The 15880-nt window shown below is 44.9% G+C and overlaps 1 protein-coding gene across 1 annotated transcript; it reads left to right on the top strand.

The window, feature by feature from the left end:
• The first annotated feature begins 4210 nt into the window (after positions 1-4210).
• On the top strand, positions 4211-13938 carry LOC131290840 (actin nucleation-promoting factor WASL-like). Its single transcript, XM_058320023.1, has 7 exons — positions 4211-4476; positions 8254-8481; positions 8571-8670; positions 10783-10935; positions 11002-11243; positions 12916-13491; positions 13572-13938. The coding sequence occupies exons 1-7, from the start codon at positions 4345-4347 to the stop codon at positions 13848-13850; spliced, it is 1710 nt and encodes a 569-aa protein (XP_058176006.1). The 5' UTR covers positions 4211-4344; the 3' UTR covers positions 13851-13938.
• The last annotated feature ends 1942 nt before the right edge of the window (positions 13939-15880 follow it).

The following is a 15880-nucleotide window of genomic DNA, read 5'->3' as shown; positions in this document are numbered from 1 at the left end:
TGCGGTTGGAAACTGTTGAAAGAGTAATTATTTGCATGTAATAATTTGCAGCCGGCACCTACCTGTCCACTGTCTGCGTGTTGGTTTCACCTGGTCAAACACGTTACCACTACGTTTAGCGTGGTTTTTGTTTTTCATTTATCCTTCTCCTCATTCTTCAGCGTTATACAATGCCGTAGGAGGTCGTAAATAACCTTTTAGTGTTTGCTCGGGACTCGAGCAAGATGAAGTTAAAACTTCGAGCCCTACGGCCTCCCGGTGAGTGGCGAATGCTTAACGGGGGCTCTAAGCAGAGCTGCAAGTCGATTCAAAGCGACAAAAAGAGAGAGCGCGCGGTGAATTCAATGTAATGTGTTCTTAAGCGACGGCTAGACACAGCGGTATTCGCACGAATATTCCCGCCGTCCAGCGGGAATCCCGCTGGATGACGGGAAACTCCATATGAAAAAAACGGATTTCGTTCCCGCTATGTTTAAAAAACGCGAAACTACGACCCGGCGGGAACGGACGCATTTGCTTAATTGAAACGTTTCATGAAAAGTTTCATTCGCTTGCTACAACAACGTCGGTATGGGCAACGTATATGGATGCGACCGATGTTGTTGGAGAGAAACCAAAATGCGAGTAGTCTTCGACGCAAAATTTTGGAGGAGGAACTCAACAACACCATTCATAAACTTTATATTTGATAATGACTCACAATTCCACTTTTACCTGCCGCCAATTTAGATCACGTAAACAAACTAAAACGTAAACAAAGCTTCACTTTGACAGATCGGACGAATAAGCTCGTTCCCGCTGGATATTCTGTCGAATCTGGGCTACTTTTTCCCGTTCCCGCCACCGGGAATTCCAGGCAAGTTTAAACAGCGGTTTACGAAATGTACAAGCGATAAATTTTCCCCCGTACTGTGGAGACACGTTGGCTGTATCATAATGAACCGTGTTTGATCGTGTATCATGTGGCCATAAAAAAGACATGGCAACACAGGAATGTCGGAAAATGAAATTCAATTCTTTAATATACGGTGTGACTTTGTTTCAAGATTAAAGAAGGGACAATATTGCTCCAAGTAATTTAAAGTAGGATCGGAGTAAACAAAATTACACCGGAGCATTTAATTGGTGTAAACATTTATTATTATTTATTATTTATTTTAGAAAATTGTTAATTGTTTTTTTATTTATTAATTACGTTATTATTTATGATATGGGCTAGAAAGAGACTTAACACCTTGGATCAAACTTTACACACATTTTGTGTTTTCTTTTTTTTTTGTTGCAAGTTTTGTTCCAGTTGCAGTACCATGCTTTATTTATATTCCTTTATTTTTTAAATTTTTACTCAATAACAGTTCGAGCCAAAAACAAAGCGGTAAAGTCCAGCCTTTTACGAAAGCAGATGTGAAAAATGCAATAATTAGAATAAAGACTACGTTATCATTCATACAAGCTGTCATTATTCTTAATGGAGACGCCCAGTTCTTTTGAGGTTGATAAGAAGCACTCATTGCGATTATCTTTGGGGATAACTCAACGAAAGTATTGGTTCGGGACAGGTTTGTTTCTGAAATTTTCATTTAATATTCTTTAGTAAAAGAGTAAATAAGGCCTCAACCTTCATTTGTCCGGACGTTGCCCCACCTCTTGTGCGACCTAAATGTATGCAATAGGTGATATATTAAATCCCCTCGAAATATATTAGTATATTTCGAATCGGAATCGCATTATGCATAGACAATTATTATTATTAGAGCAATGTATATTCTTTGTTGCATATGATGCCGATTAAGAATGTAATACGATTTTCTTTATGCATACGTATAGATGAACGAGCAATGTACGGCTAATGCATATCGTAAGTCGTATATGATGCCGACTTAGAAAATATACGCCGAAAAATAGCGCCTCCACTTTTGTACGTATAGGCATTATTTTTGCATCATTTACGATTCAATCATATTGCATAGAAGTACGATTATTTCAAGTTGATATTCGATTTACATGCATATGTGTTGTGTGGGTCGATAATTTCGACCTACGACTATTTGCGGTATGAGGAGGGCCTGCACCTCCCTGATCTTACAAATCTTTCAAATTATTTTCTTCGGTCAAACTCATTGGTTTATGCTGTCCATCTTGTCAACCTTATCCGATTAGTTCAAACCATTACAACTTCTGACGGAAATTTAACGGTTCAAATATTCAAACTAAAAAGATGTGCCACCTTGGGATTTTACCCTTTTACTTATTTACTTAACCTAATTATTAAAAGTATTTTAATCTACATTCAGCATTCACTGAATGATTACTTTATTTAATCGAACCGTTAGCGTTCAAATATTTAAAAAAGAAACCTTGTGTCACGCATTGTATACCTTGAGGCGCGAATGTGAATTTACCTAAACTTTTCAATCCTATATTTTTATGTGAAAACCGAGTGAATAGCACCTCGCACCAAATCATCGTTGCCCTACTTTTCCACATACGCACCTGATGGTATGCAATGTGTAAAATGAATTTATTTGAATATTTGAACCGTTACGTTTATGCCAAACGTTTTTAGCACACTATTTAGTACAATCTTTTTTGATGTTTTTTTTTATGTAGTACGATACCCCTTAGTGGGACCACGCCTCATGAGGCCACTGCAGTGGGAAGAGCGTTTTTCTACGACCGGATCCAGTTTAAATCTGTTTTAATCCGATTGAATCCGGTTAAATCTGGTTTGAATCCGATTGAATCCGGTTGAACCCGGTTAGATCCAGTAGAATCCGGTTGAACCCGGTTAGATCCAGTTGAATCCGGTTGAATCCGTTTGAATTTGGTTTGAATCCGATTGAATCCGGTTGAATCCAGTTTCAATCCGCTTGAATCCGGTTAAATCCGGGTTGCTTTTATCGATTATGGTACCAATGAATGCTTCCGAATAACACTGATGAATACAGAGCACGAACGATGTATCGAACAAAGCTGGAGGATGGTGAATCAAATGTGAACTTGTCGAACTAATCGTTTACCATAACTAGCTTGTCGAACTAGCCTGCACATTCGCGTCCCTCTTATGCAGCGATTGGGACTAAAAGTAATTGCATACTTCGCTCAAGCTGCTGATCCAGGATTACAATATCAACTGCTACGATTCTGATTTCAACTGACAAAGTTATAAAAAAAACATGATCGCGTTATAAAATCGACTGATGCTGTTGTGCTGCAGTTAGAAATAATGCTGCTGCTGTTATGATATCATCTAACAATCCCTGTATGAAAGTGAACAAACGTCATCCCGACTGTCAAAAATCAATTTCAATATGGCTACCCCGTTGAAGCCATGAGCTCACCTCTTTTAGAAGTCACCTTGGCTGCGAACACCATCTTTGCTTGACTACGTGGGATACGTTCACGCACTTCGTTCGCTGTCAAAGGCATAACGCTTGCAAGGTGGTATCGTAGCTATCCTAGCTACGGAAATATTGAGTAAAACTCTTTCGCCAGCGTACGATGAGCTACATTTGTTGATGGGCCGTAGGCGCGTGTGTTTCGGGTGTACATAAAAAGGAAGCAGTATGATTTAATTTGTCATTCCCCTTTGATTTATCTTGTCCTCATCACGATCGGGTAGTTTTTCGACGACCCAAAAGGTAAACAGCCCTACGTTGGGTGTTGGTGGAGCGAAGTGTGCCACCTCGAAAGCAGTGGATCGTCGTCGTCGGTGTGTGTTCCTGTGAAAAATGCTTCCGTTTGCGGTCAGTCAAACCCAACATGATTAAAAGCCATTCCTGGTGAATCATTACTTGTGCCACTTGATGGGTCGCTGGATTGTTTATCTCTGATTTGTTGCCTGTTACCATATTGGTGTGCATTGCGAACAGCCAGCTGTCGTCATCGCTCGGTGAAAAGTCGCTCGTTTCATAACTTAAATTGATCGAAATTCACGCTCACGGCCAGTGTGAAACCACGGAGGACAAAACAGGTGTCACCTACGATAAGTGCGGTTGTGCTTGATAAAGCTTATCAGACGTCGGGTGTTTCGGGACGGTGGCCATTAAAGCCATCTTTTATCTGTGCAAAACACAATAAAGTGTATACGACATCCGTGTCCGTGGCGTCCATTGGTTTCGACACTTATCACAACCAACCGCTCAACAATCAATAACTACCAACCGCCAGACAGCTTGTTACCCTCACAATTTAAGCCAAATTGTTGGAAAACGTTCGACATCAGGATACTGAACAGCGCATCGTGATTCATCCCGGAAGTTTCCCACGTACCACGCAGAGTGAGCTTAAGTTTTAGCTGCAGAACCGATCAGCTGGACGACAGGAAAAATAAAAAAAAAAACGATGAAGCAACCGGGTGGCATTGACACCGCGGGCGACCGGAACTCCACGGCCAGCAAAGCGAACCGACCCAGCCTGCTACTGACGAACGAGGAAAATGATCAACTTTTCCGCCTCCTCGGCCGACGCTGTCAGGTAATTGTTTCCCGAGAACATCCACAATAAAGATCCCCAAAAGTTGAGGCAGAACACTTGCAGCATAATCGAAATAGCAGCTTATAATGAAACTATATTACAGCACTATAATCATCGCTCTTGACTTTCGTAAATATGGGATGTTTGTGTAAGATTACCCTTTAGGGAGATTTAAATATAAATTTCATAGAAAAGCGACTATCACCGTTTCGTTAGCATGTGATCATAAGCAAATTTGAAGTTCTTATTGAAATGATAACGCAATCTGTTCCAATCAATTTTGCATCCGGAGGGGCTGTTCATGCTGTTATCGACAAAAATATTGCTCCCCTGCAAATATCGCAATGTTGACATCCCCTGGTAAAAGGGAATGCCTTTGTTCTTTTTCGTTTTGTACACAACCTTATCATAACAACATCTATTGCTTGGAGTAAAACCACAACCAAGAGAAAAGAACTTGAACAGGTATAACACATTTCTTCAAATGAGTTATTGACGGTTATGAACAGTGGCAACATGTGATTCAATTGATATGAGACCTTTCAGAGCTTCCGGTCCCCGGCCTAGCTACATGATGCTGGTGCGCACCCTCCGCTGGCGATGGTGAATCACGCAACGCACTGGGGCAATTATCTGCACAAGTAGTTTCGCGGTCCAGACGGCCACACTTCCGGCATGCATCGCGATGGCAAATGCAGGTTGGGTTAAGGAAAGGATCGCATAAACTGCACATGAAACCGGATTGAGCATGGGAGATAAAACAGATGCGAGAAGGAGAGTGACAAAGAGGTAAACAGATTGGGAACCCCTGCAGTACCGAGCCGGGTTCATGCATGCCGGAGGCAAAGTAATAGCTCGTTACGGTCGAATCGAGCGAAGAGCGTACGCATATGTATGCTTTCACGCCTATGCTCCATGCTATTGCTCTTCCTCATTGAACACCGATTGGGGCTGAAAATGGGATGGGATAATACTTTTACTTTTCTTACTTGAACAGTTCCTCACATGTGTGTGTGTGAGTGCGCGCATGTTTTGCCTCTTCCCTATCCACTTTCATTGCCTGGAATCTTTATTGCTCGGTTCGCTTTCCTGCTCCACAGGTAGTTGAGGGGGATGATCATACCATGCTTCCGCACACTCGGATCAGCGGAAAATGGCCACGGGTCGAGCAAAGTAGGGGGATCGGTAATCATTTCCTGTGCGCTCTAAAATCGAGCTGGCCAGCTGCCACGGGTGTTCGATCTCTCACGCGCGCGCACCGGCTGGCTATCTTTTTGCCACCCGTCGCCAAGTTCATCGGTTATGCAATAGTGCCACTGCGGATTGAGTGGAAACTGGGCTGGTTGCATGGCTTGAGACAAAACGCCGAGCCGTTTGATCCCATGTTGGGCGTAATGTCGTTCAACTTTTCGGCTGCGAATGATAATCGCCCATCGGATGGATCGCGATGGTAATAGTTCAGCCGGCAAAGCGGAAACGGTGGCCCTGGAAATTGAAAGTAAATCATTTCCGGAGGCGGACGTCCACGGTACGATTGCGATTCGGAACAGATGCATTCGGCACGCCGCTACCTTACATCAAAACCTACGCAACAGCCAGATAACCGCGTCGAACGTGTGGCGGAGAAACAAAATTGAGTGCCATTCCCACCTTTTTTTCCGGGTGCGCGGAAGAAAAATCAATTTACTACGGAGTGTGTGGAAATCGGGCACACGTAAAGGAAATGCCGGTAGCTTCCCCCAACCTCCACCGCACCAGGAACGTGGGTAGCACGCGCCTAGAACTGACGGGAAAAAGAGAAAGCGGCACTGGTGCGGCGATGGGCAAGAAAAGTTTATTTTCCCTCGGTGCCCATTGGAGGCACTTTTCTCCGTCCAGGAAACGAATGCACTTTCTTGCGCGGGCCACCAATGCATTGGGAAACTGGTAATTTATAATACACCTGGCATGTGGGCGTGTGCATGTGTGTGTTTATGGGTTTTCTTTTTCCGTTCAGTTCAGTCGGGCACGGGCGAACGGTTCCGATGGGTCCGAACAAAACGTCCGCCGCACCAGAGCAAGATATGATGTTACTGCACGATGCTGCCAATATTGAAATGGAGGAAGGAAATTAATTCAATTTCGGCCTTTCCTTATACGCTCGCTAGCTGCTTTCATTATTTATGGAGCATCTTGTTGGGTTTTCTTGTGTAAACCATGAGAAATGTTTTACCATAAAACACGAAATTTAAGCCTGATGTTGATGGTAAAGTAGAAACGTCGTTGGAAAGTCGCCGCAGAAATAAAACAAACGTGTCTGATCTGCTAACGGAGCGCCCCGCAACGCTGTTGTTTCCTTAGAGGTTGTTTTTTAAAATAACATTTACCAAAGAATGAAACTGCTCCGTGCAACTCCCAGCGGCTCTAAAGGCTCTGTTTGTGAGGCAAAATCTAACCTCCCTGATCTTCGAACGCTAGCTAATTTGAAACAAAAAGTTGATGTAACTCTCAAAACTGAAATCGAGGATCACAGGTTGCATAAAATAAAAACAAACCAACTATCAAAATATAGTATCAAAAATACTGAAGAAAATATTTAAATTTTTTTCCGCTCTACCACTCACGGGAATATTTTTCATGGAAACGAATACATTGTATGTTGATGTACGCTTCATGTTGTTACTTTGTTATTGTTTTATTATTTATAGATTTCTGAAAACAGATACTTAAATAAGTTGTATCGTTTGAAAATTACACGTTTGCGAAAAATAATTACGATAAAATATGTTTATGTATGTTAAATTATACAATTTTTTTTATATATATATATATATTTGGACGGCCAGGCCGTATTGTACTTTTTGTACCAAAATATAACATTTTTCTTAACCTAATACTTAAAACTAATTGTAGCGTGGCATTTCCTCCAGCTAATCACGGCTGTAACCTTATCCCGGGTTAACTCGGTTGTGGTTGGCGGGTTGGAATTATACAATTTTACTGTTGCAACAATTTCCGATAAACCGAGACAATGGTAAGGAGCTATTTAGGAGAAACGAATGGTGAAATAATCTACCCAATAACCAATCCGATAACCAACCGTTATCAGCCACCGTCTTGCTAGTCAGGTAATTGTTTGCACGAATCGTGATACTCTGATACTTTGATAAAACTGGCGCTTAGCGATTTGCTCAGTTAATTTTTGGCTTAAGTGTATCTGCGGCTTATCGGGAGATAAGATTATTTCATTGCCAGTTAAATCGATACTACGGCTTACCGGAAGATAAGATCATTTCGTTGCCAGTTAAATCAATACTTAGTATCATAAATTACCTGTGAATTGGGTTTGGAACTCGTTGCAGTGCTTCGCTAGTCGGTTGTTCCACCAATGGGTATCCGAGGAAAGGAAAAGCATGTGAAAACTAATAATGCCAATACGTTCCGCATTTTGCTTAATTGTTTGGGGTAATTATCTTTATTTGTCGTCAGACAAGTAGACTAAACAACAACTTATTTGTAGGTTTTTTACTGTTGATTGTGTTTATTATAATTTTTTAGCATTGATTTTGACATTTTAAGATCTATAGATTCGGAATGGTTGTTTTGACTTGTCATAATTTGATTAAGTGATAGTTGCAAATGAATCTCACAATGTTTTCGGGAAGATTTTTACGGTGACCAAACAATACTACAGTATTTGAGGCTTATTTAATTACCTTTTCTACGTTTCAACCTAACCAGATGATCACAATGAAGTGGGACAGATGAATTTCACGCAATGTTTTTGTTTCATTTTAGACACTCAGCACAGCGGTCGTGCAGCTGTACACGACGCAGTCTCCGGCCCACGCGTCCTGGGTCAAACGATGCACCGGGGCCCTCTGCTTCATCAAGGATAACATGCGCAAGTCGTACTACTTCCGGCTGTACTGCCTCAAGGCGAACCTAATGGTGTGGGAGCAGGAGCTGTACGAAAAGATCGAGGTAACGCAGCCAAAACCGTATCTCATCACGTTCGAGGGACAGGTATGTGCTAAACCGGCCACCAGCTATCGCCATTTCGGCGTGGCGCTCCGTTGTTCATGTTTTGTTATGTGTTTGGTGTTTATTTTTAGGATGGCATAGTTGCGCTGAACTTTGCCACTGACGACGAGGCTGCCGGATTTATGAGCACGACCCTTACCACCGTGCACAATCGCAACAGGCGCCGCGATGGTAAGCAAAGCACACACGCACCTCACTCTACTGCACGTAGCAACCGTTCTTGCTATCGAAATTTCACGCACTATACCCCAACCAAACGACCTTCCCTATCGGAACCACCTTCTCGCGGGGAACATACTCCTAAAGGGTAGAATCGTATATTGAGATTACCTGACTGAGATCAGCCGGCGGGTGGACATATGGCTATTATTAGCCGGTCCTAAAGGACGAGCCCCTTCATAGGAGTTCGGACAGAGTTGGTACGCCTCTGATTACGTGTAAGGGAACAAATTGTTCGACTTAGCGTAGGAGGATATACCCCGACTCGCATATCGAAAGAAGAAGAAGAAGACTGAGATCAGCCACACCTGTTCGGAGGCAGAACCGTAAAGAATGCCCCGATAAGCGAACCGGAACTATTCATATTTGTCTTTTTAATTACTAACAGACAGTATATGGGCAAGATGATGCAAGGCACAGTGTTGAACACTGCTCGCTTTGGAATTATTTTTAGTTGTCTTGCGTTACATTTTATGGTGAGCAATCATGTGGTACGATTTTGAGAACTCTGCAAACCCTGCAGAACAGGTTTTCGATACAGAAAAATGCAAAAATTCGATAACAACATTACTTGTTGGTACGTGTTTAAATACCACGCTCTACACTTAGATAAGTATCCACAAAGACGGACTCCAAGCGTAGTAATAAATGCGGAAAAGTGATCCATATTTAATATACGGGAGTCCCCGGGAAACATTCGCTACCGGGAAGACTTTGTCTTTTTCGGAGGCATCCGTGTTTGTGCGATTGAATTTTATGTTGATTGTTGTTCCGCTCTTGGCGTGCAAATAGGCAAGAGAATCGTTTGTCACGTACGGTCACTGTACCACATTCCGTATTTTAAATGTCACGATCTTCTCTTCCCTCTTTAGCTTAGCTATTTAGGTCTTCCCTTCCTTCTTTAGAAAACGATTCACTTATGCCCAGAAATGCAAAACAAACAAACATCTGATACCCAACATAAGTCTTGTGTCGAAAAGGTAGACAAAGATTTGTTTTTGAAATTTTAGTATAATCCAAACACTTATTTTACGTGATAATTGTAGAAATAATAATTTCATTTCCGTTGGTTTATGAAAAAGGCAGTGGGCATTTTTCATCATAATAATAAGCTAGCTAATAATAAGTTAGCTAATAAATTAATTCATATGTTTATTATTGTCCGCTCAGGTTTCAGGATGGGCTCAGGGCCCATTAAAAAAATAAGCGAAGATTCGTTTATGTTCTAACAACGGTCACAACACCAAACTATAAAAAACCAAAACGAAGGGCGAAAACAAGAGCTGCCCTTTCTTGCGCCAATCCTATTGAATTTTGCTAACAGTATATCAAACGCTACACATTCGAAGGGATTAGATCCGTGTACATAATTTGATTAAATTTGTCGAGGTCGAACGTTGGAAACTCGAACACATGCTGTGCCAATATTATATAGTTTTTCACATTGCCGATCAGCGCATTATATACAATCATCTCCAAAAGGTTTGTAGTTTGTACTTAATTTTTGTCTCTTTTCTTGTGTATTTTTGTTCAAATCTTTCGGTTGACCACTTTGGTACGAGCTGTCGGAGAAAACAATGGACGAATTAGAAGTTGCTATTGGCGTTTGAAGTAGCGAAAACAATCATGACGTAAACCTACGACAGACGTAAGCACAGTTACGAAGTGGGTCATGTCTCTCGGGGGAACACGGTTTTAGGCGCAACGGCGATTCGCTAACCGCATCCACGAACAGGACGAAAGAGCGTTCTCGTTTGGTAAGACTCTGAAAGGTCGCCTGGCATGGACAGTCTGTTCGCTCACTCCGTAAAATTGTTCGTTTTTTACGCACGGCTATGCCCTTGCCAATTGTATCTCGTCCCCAGCTGCGGAAGTGTGTTCGGTTTCGTCTCACACGCATAATGCATTGCTGTTGGCGCTACCAGGGCAATGATCTCAAACGTACTAGTGCCGTCCAACACGAATCCTTCATCCCTTCCTTCATATTATTTTTTTATTGCTCCGATGGCGCAAGATTTTAGCATAATTTAATACTGTTTTCTTTTTCCTATCTCCCTCCCGCAGAGCGCGTCAAGCGAACCAGCACGCGAAAGGATCCGCCACCGGCCAGGCCACCACCACTGTCGACGATGGTCGGCGGCAGCCAGCATTCGGATGCATCCGACACGGGCGTTACGTATCGCATGAAACAACCACCCACGAGTAAGACTCCATCGTGTTCGATTTATTTGATTGTTTTAACGAATCGCACTTACCCGGCTGTTTGTTTTCCAGCCGTCTCAGCATTCCAGCAGCCGTACCCGGTACACCAGCAGCAGCATTCGCAGCAGTTGGCCAACCAGCCGCACCAGAAGCCGCGCAAGGTGAAGGGTATGGGCAAGCTGTCGAAGGCGGACATCGGGACGCCGTCGAACTTCAAGCACGTCACGCATGTCGGCTGGGATCCGCACCACGGGTTCGATCTGAGCGGCGAAGAGGACACGCTCAAGCCGTTCCTCGCGAAGGCTGGCGTTCGGGATCAGCACGTATGTTTTAAATACTGGTTTAGTTCGTTCTCAACTCAACGTTTTGACGCTTCACCCATTCCGACGGTTTATGTTTACATTTTATTCAATGTACATTCCTTTGTTTCTTTGGCTTTCCAACGCGATACAATCAACTTGGATGCTTGAGATATGTTTTTCCATTAAGACATATATGGTCTCGGTTTCTCCGAAATTGAAATAACTCTTCAAAGTAACTTCCAACATATCAAAAGTAATGTTTGATGAATCTTTAGTCATAAAATTGAACGAAACCATCGCTAAAATGCGCTGAGATGAGCTATTCCAAGATGGATTTCTACTTATCCATTTGCAGCTAATGTGTACAAGTTTCACAGGGTTTTGTGGATGGGTTGGTTAATATATAATTGTTACGAGCATTTGAAAAATACCTAAGATATAGGAAAACTAACTTTTTACCCGGTTAAACGGGGTACAATACTATGAGGGAACAATCTCCTATGCTAGTTGATGATAATTTGCAACAGCTTTCCATGTACTGTAAGATTCAAAAACATATTTTCAAGAGATTTCATCACACAAAACAATTAATCGAAGAAGAAAAATGTCTTATCAGGTTTATTGATTTAGTTTAACAACCACATTCGTTAAGAACCAGTAAATTGGTACGCTACACAATTCGTTGTGCAGGTAAAACAGGTTTAGTTTAGCGTACATTTCAAATTTAGAATCATTTGAGGCTTAGTTCTCGACGCTTTAGAAATATTTCTTCACTGAAGTCTTCGTAGGGCCATGTCTTGAACGATCAGTAGTTCGAATCGGGTAGGAAACGCCAAAGAAACGTCTTTGTTTCGATGCAGAAAGGGATTTTTTTCTCCATTACCACTTGGTAGACTAAATTCACACATGTTTTAAATATTGATTCAGTGACCTGCTGGTCATCAAATTGCATATATCCTGGATTCATTGGTTGAATTGTGCAAAGGAAGAAAGAATATTTTAGTTTGGTTATCATTGCCAATCCATGTTGGTTTAAAAATATTTGTTTTTCGAACCATTGATAAGTACCAATCATGCAAGCTTTGTATTTACATTTACCTTGAAATTTGATGTATCATATCTGAGCATGTTTTGAAATCATCCCTGCCTGAAAAAAACACTTTCGATATGTGTCTGCGTCTTTGTCAGGTTCGTTGGCCATTTTGGTCCTCTTTATGAAGGGGCCTTTTACCAACACTGTGCGAAAAATGTGACAACTTCAATATTTGTTTCATTTTACACAATGATGTTTGTGAATTTTCAGCAATTCTGATGATGGTTCACCTGTCGGTAGTTTCGATTTGTTAGGGTTTTTTTTCTTAATAGTGACGTATTCAGATGGAATCTTCAAAAAGTTCATAAATACTTGCTGCGACTTGCTGAAACGAGGGACTGCTTCTCGAATTCCAACATGTTGTTAATACTGTTCCCTTCAGTATTGTTGCTTACTTAACTTGTGGTCTTATAGCAACTGAACAATATTGATTTTAAACGTTTTGACCAAAAAATCAAGTGAATTTTGTTTGATTTGACGCGACCTCCGGTTTGCAATATATTCATAGAAACTATAAAAACCTATGTGGTCTTATAGCAACTGGACAGGGTGTGTAACGTTTTCTCCTTATCGTTTTCGGTTCACGGCGGCGCTGCACAGTTGAAGGATCGTGACACATGCGCGTTCATTTACGACTTCATCCAGACGAACAACGTGCTCGGGCAGGTGAAGTCGGAGAGCAGCGGCAAGAAGCAGAAGCCACCAGCACCCCCACCGGTACCGGTTCGTAGCCAAACACAGCCAACGCAGGCCGAGTCCTCCGAAGGCTATCCATCGCTTTCCCCGCATCAAGCTCATCTCATCCCCATCTTGCCTCCCACCACTCACGAACAGCACCAGAACCAGCCCGACAATGGTCAGCGGAATCCGCCCCCTCCGCCGCCGCACCGCACGCTTCCCCCACTGCCGCCGACCACTCCGCCGAAGGTGGCGGGAAGCGGCGGACCGCCGGCGGTTACGCGTCCCCCACCACCACTGCAGTCGACACCGGGGCCACCGCCGCCGCCGCCACCACCACCCGCGATGACTGGTGGGCCGATACCACCGCCACCCCCGCCAGCCATGATGCCTCCGGTGAAGGGGCTCGCTCCGACCATTCCTGGCGGAGCTGCGGGCGGCGCCCAGGACGACCGATCAGCCCTGCTGGACAGCATCCGTAAAGGCACAACACTGAAGGTAGGCCGAACATTCGTATCACCCTCCAACGGTCTCTCAACGTAATCCCGTTCTCTCTCCCTCGCCGTTTTGCTTTGCAGAAGGTGGACCAAAGTGCACTCAGCACCGGCAGCAGCAGCGGGGACACGCGCGGCGATCTGATGTACGAGATCCAGAAGGGGTTCCAGCTGCGTCCGGTGGCGGACCGCGAGCTCGGGAACGCGCCCGGTGACCGGAACAGTGCCGGCGGCGGTGACGTCGGTACGGACGCGCTGGCCGATGCACTCCGGCGTGCGCTGGCCGAACGCGGCCGCGTCATCCAACCGTCGGACGAGGAGGATAGCGACTCGGAGTCGAACAACACCGACTGGGAGGATTAGAAAGCATCGAGCGATCCTATTTTTATTAACCATTCTTACCAGCGATGTCAAAACGCGGCGCTGAATATAATTCACACACATTCTATAAAGAAAATAACACACTTAATATGCAATGCAAGACGAGAGGAGGGAGCCGAAGCGCAAGAAAAATAAACCCGGGAAAGTAACGTTCCCTGTGGCCCCAGCTGCCTTTCCACGGGAGGGAGGAAAAAACCCAAAAAAAAAACATGTCATGCGGAACAATCTCAACACCCGTCGAGCGAGTTATCCTGTTTTTTGTTCGTGATAGCAAGTGAATTGCCCCGCACAAACTCCCCCGGTTTGGCACACTTTGTACGACTCCCGCTGCTTGTCGAAACGAATAAACGATCGATACTAAAATTACATACAACAAACGTCGCTCAGCACTTTTAATTTATTTAGTACGGTTTTACTGTATATTTTAGTCTGCCAAATGCTGATTGCACGTCTGGTTAAAGCACAAATTAGTCTGAATTTGAAGTACATACAAACGACATATTCGTAACAGTAATCTAATAGCACGTATTAAAATTATTATGATCAAATATGATACAATTCATCGATTGGAGAAACGTCGGGTGGAAGAGGGTTTCTCCCATTGAGGCATACGAGACCTAAATTGGCTGCAATTGGTTCATTGCACATCTCTTTGAATTACAAATTAATCTGAGTTACAGCTACATACAAACGACGTATCCGTAACATTGATAATAATAGGTTCGGTAATAATTAAGAAAAACTATAATACAATTAGAGTACCGTCGGGTGGAACAGGACTTCCCCGTCGAGGCACCCGGTGACGACGAGCGGCATGCGAGGGCTGAACTGGCTGCATACGACGAAGCGCGGTTGCGGCCCGAGGAACTTGAGCTCGTAGAGCGGCTTGGGGATGGATTCGGCCGCGTACTGCGGTTCGGCGCACTGCTCGTTGAACATCAGCAGGCGAGCGCCGCCACTGTAGGGCGAGCAGATGACGCGACCGTCCGGCGAGAAGGACGGCTCGATGAAGTAGCGCGGACAGTGCAGCGACTCCTCGGTGTAGAACAGCAGGCGCGGATCGTTGCGCGCTATCTTGCCTTGGCGCACGGAGGTGCCCGCCTGCTGGTTGATGCCGGAGTTGACGCCGCGCAGCTGACTGAGGCGCCGCCCGGCCGCCATCTTGCGCTCCCGCAGCGTCATCTGACCGACCCACACGTCCGGGCGCGGTTGGCGGAGGGAAGCGGGAGCACCACCTGCCTCCCGCCCGGGCAACCGGGGCGGTGGAGCGGTGGCGTAGGCGTTCGGTGTCCCCGGAGCGGGCACGGAAGGTGGCTGGCGTTGCGGGGAACTGAGCGGTATCTCGTCGCTGTCGGACATGCGCTCTATGCCGGCAATCACCTCCCGGACGGTGATGACGCGCGGACCGGACGGTGCCAGTTCCGGAGAGGCGTCGGCCGGTGCATCGATCGAAACACCGTAGCGCCCGGATGCGACGAGTTGAGCGATGCTGTCCAGTAGGATCACGGGTGGGCTTGTGCGTGTCACGATGCGATTAGTACCGGGTTCTTGCGACGAGACAATGACCTGTGCGATGAGATCGAACGGCGGGGACGTTCCCTGCATGCCAACGAAAGCACCGGGCTGGATGATTCGATTCGGTGGCGTCACTTCGCGTATGCGACTAGGTCCGGCCACCGGTTGGGGAGCCGACGTGCTGGACGCAGCGTTTCCAGTGGGCCTAATTCGGCTCGGTCCGGGCATGGGTCCTGCTTGGGCAGACGTAATAGTGGCACTGGGACCCGGTTGGGGTCGGATGCGACTAGGCCCGGGCATTGATTGTGCATCGAGCGCGCTACTACTAGAGTTCCCGGTGGCTCTGGTTCGACTCGGTCCGGCCACCGGTTCCGGAGCCGATACAATGGTGTGGTTACTACGACTAGGACCCGGCATCGGTTCTTGTTGACCCGAATTTACAGCTAAAGCGGGGGCCCGGATACGGCTAGGCCCGGGCTGAGGGCTCCCCTGAGGTA

The sequence above is a fragment of the Anopheles ziemanni genome, chromosome X, assembly GCF_943734765.1.
Source record: "Anopheles ziemanni chromosome X, idAnoZiCoDA_A2_x.2, whole genome shotgun sequence".
In the NCBI taxonomy this organism is placed as follows: Eukaryota; Metazoa; Arthropoda; class Insecta; order Diptera; family Culicidae; genus Anopheles; species Anopheles ziemanni.
Note: the sequence above shows the minus strand (reverse complement) of the source record. Positions and strands in the feature narration are given on the sequence as shown.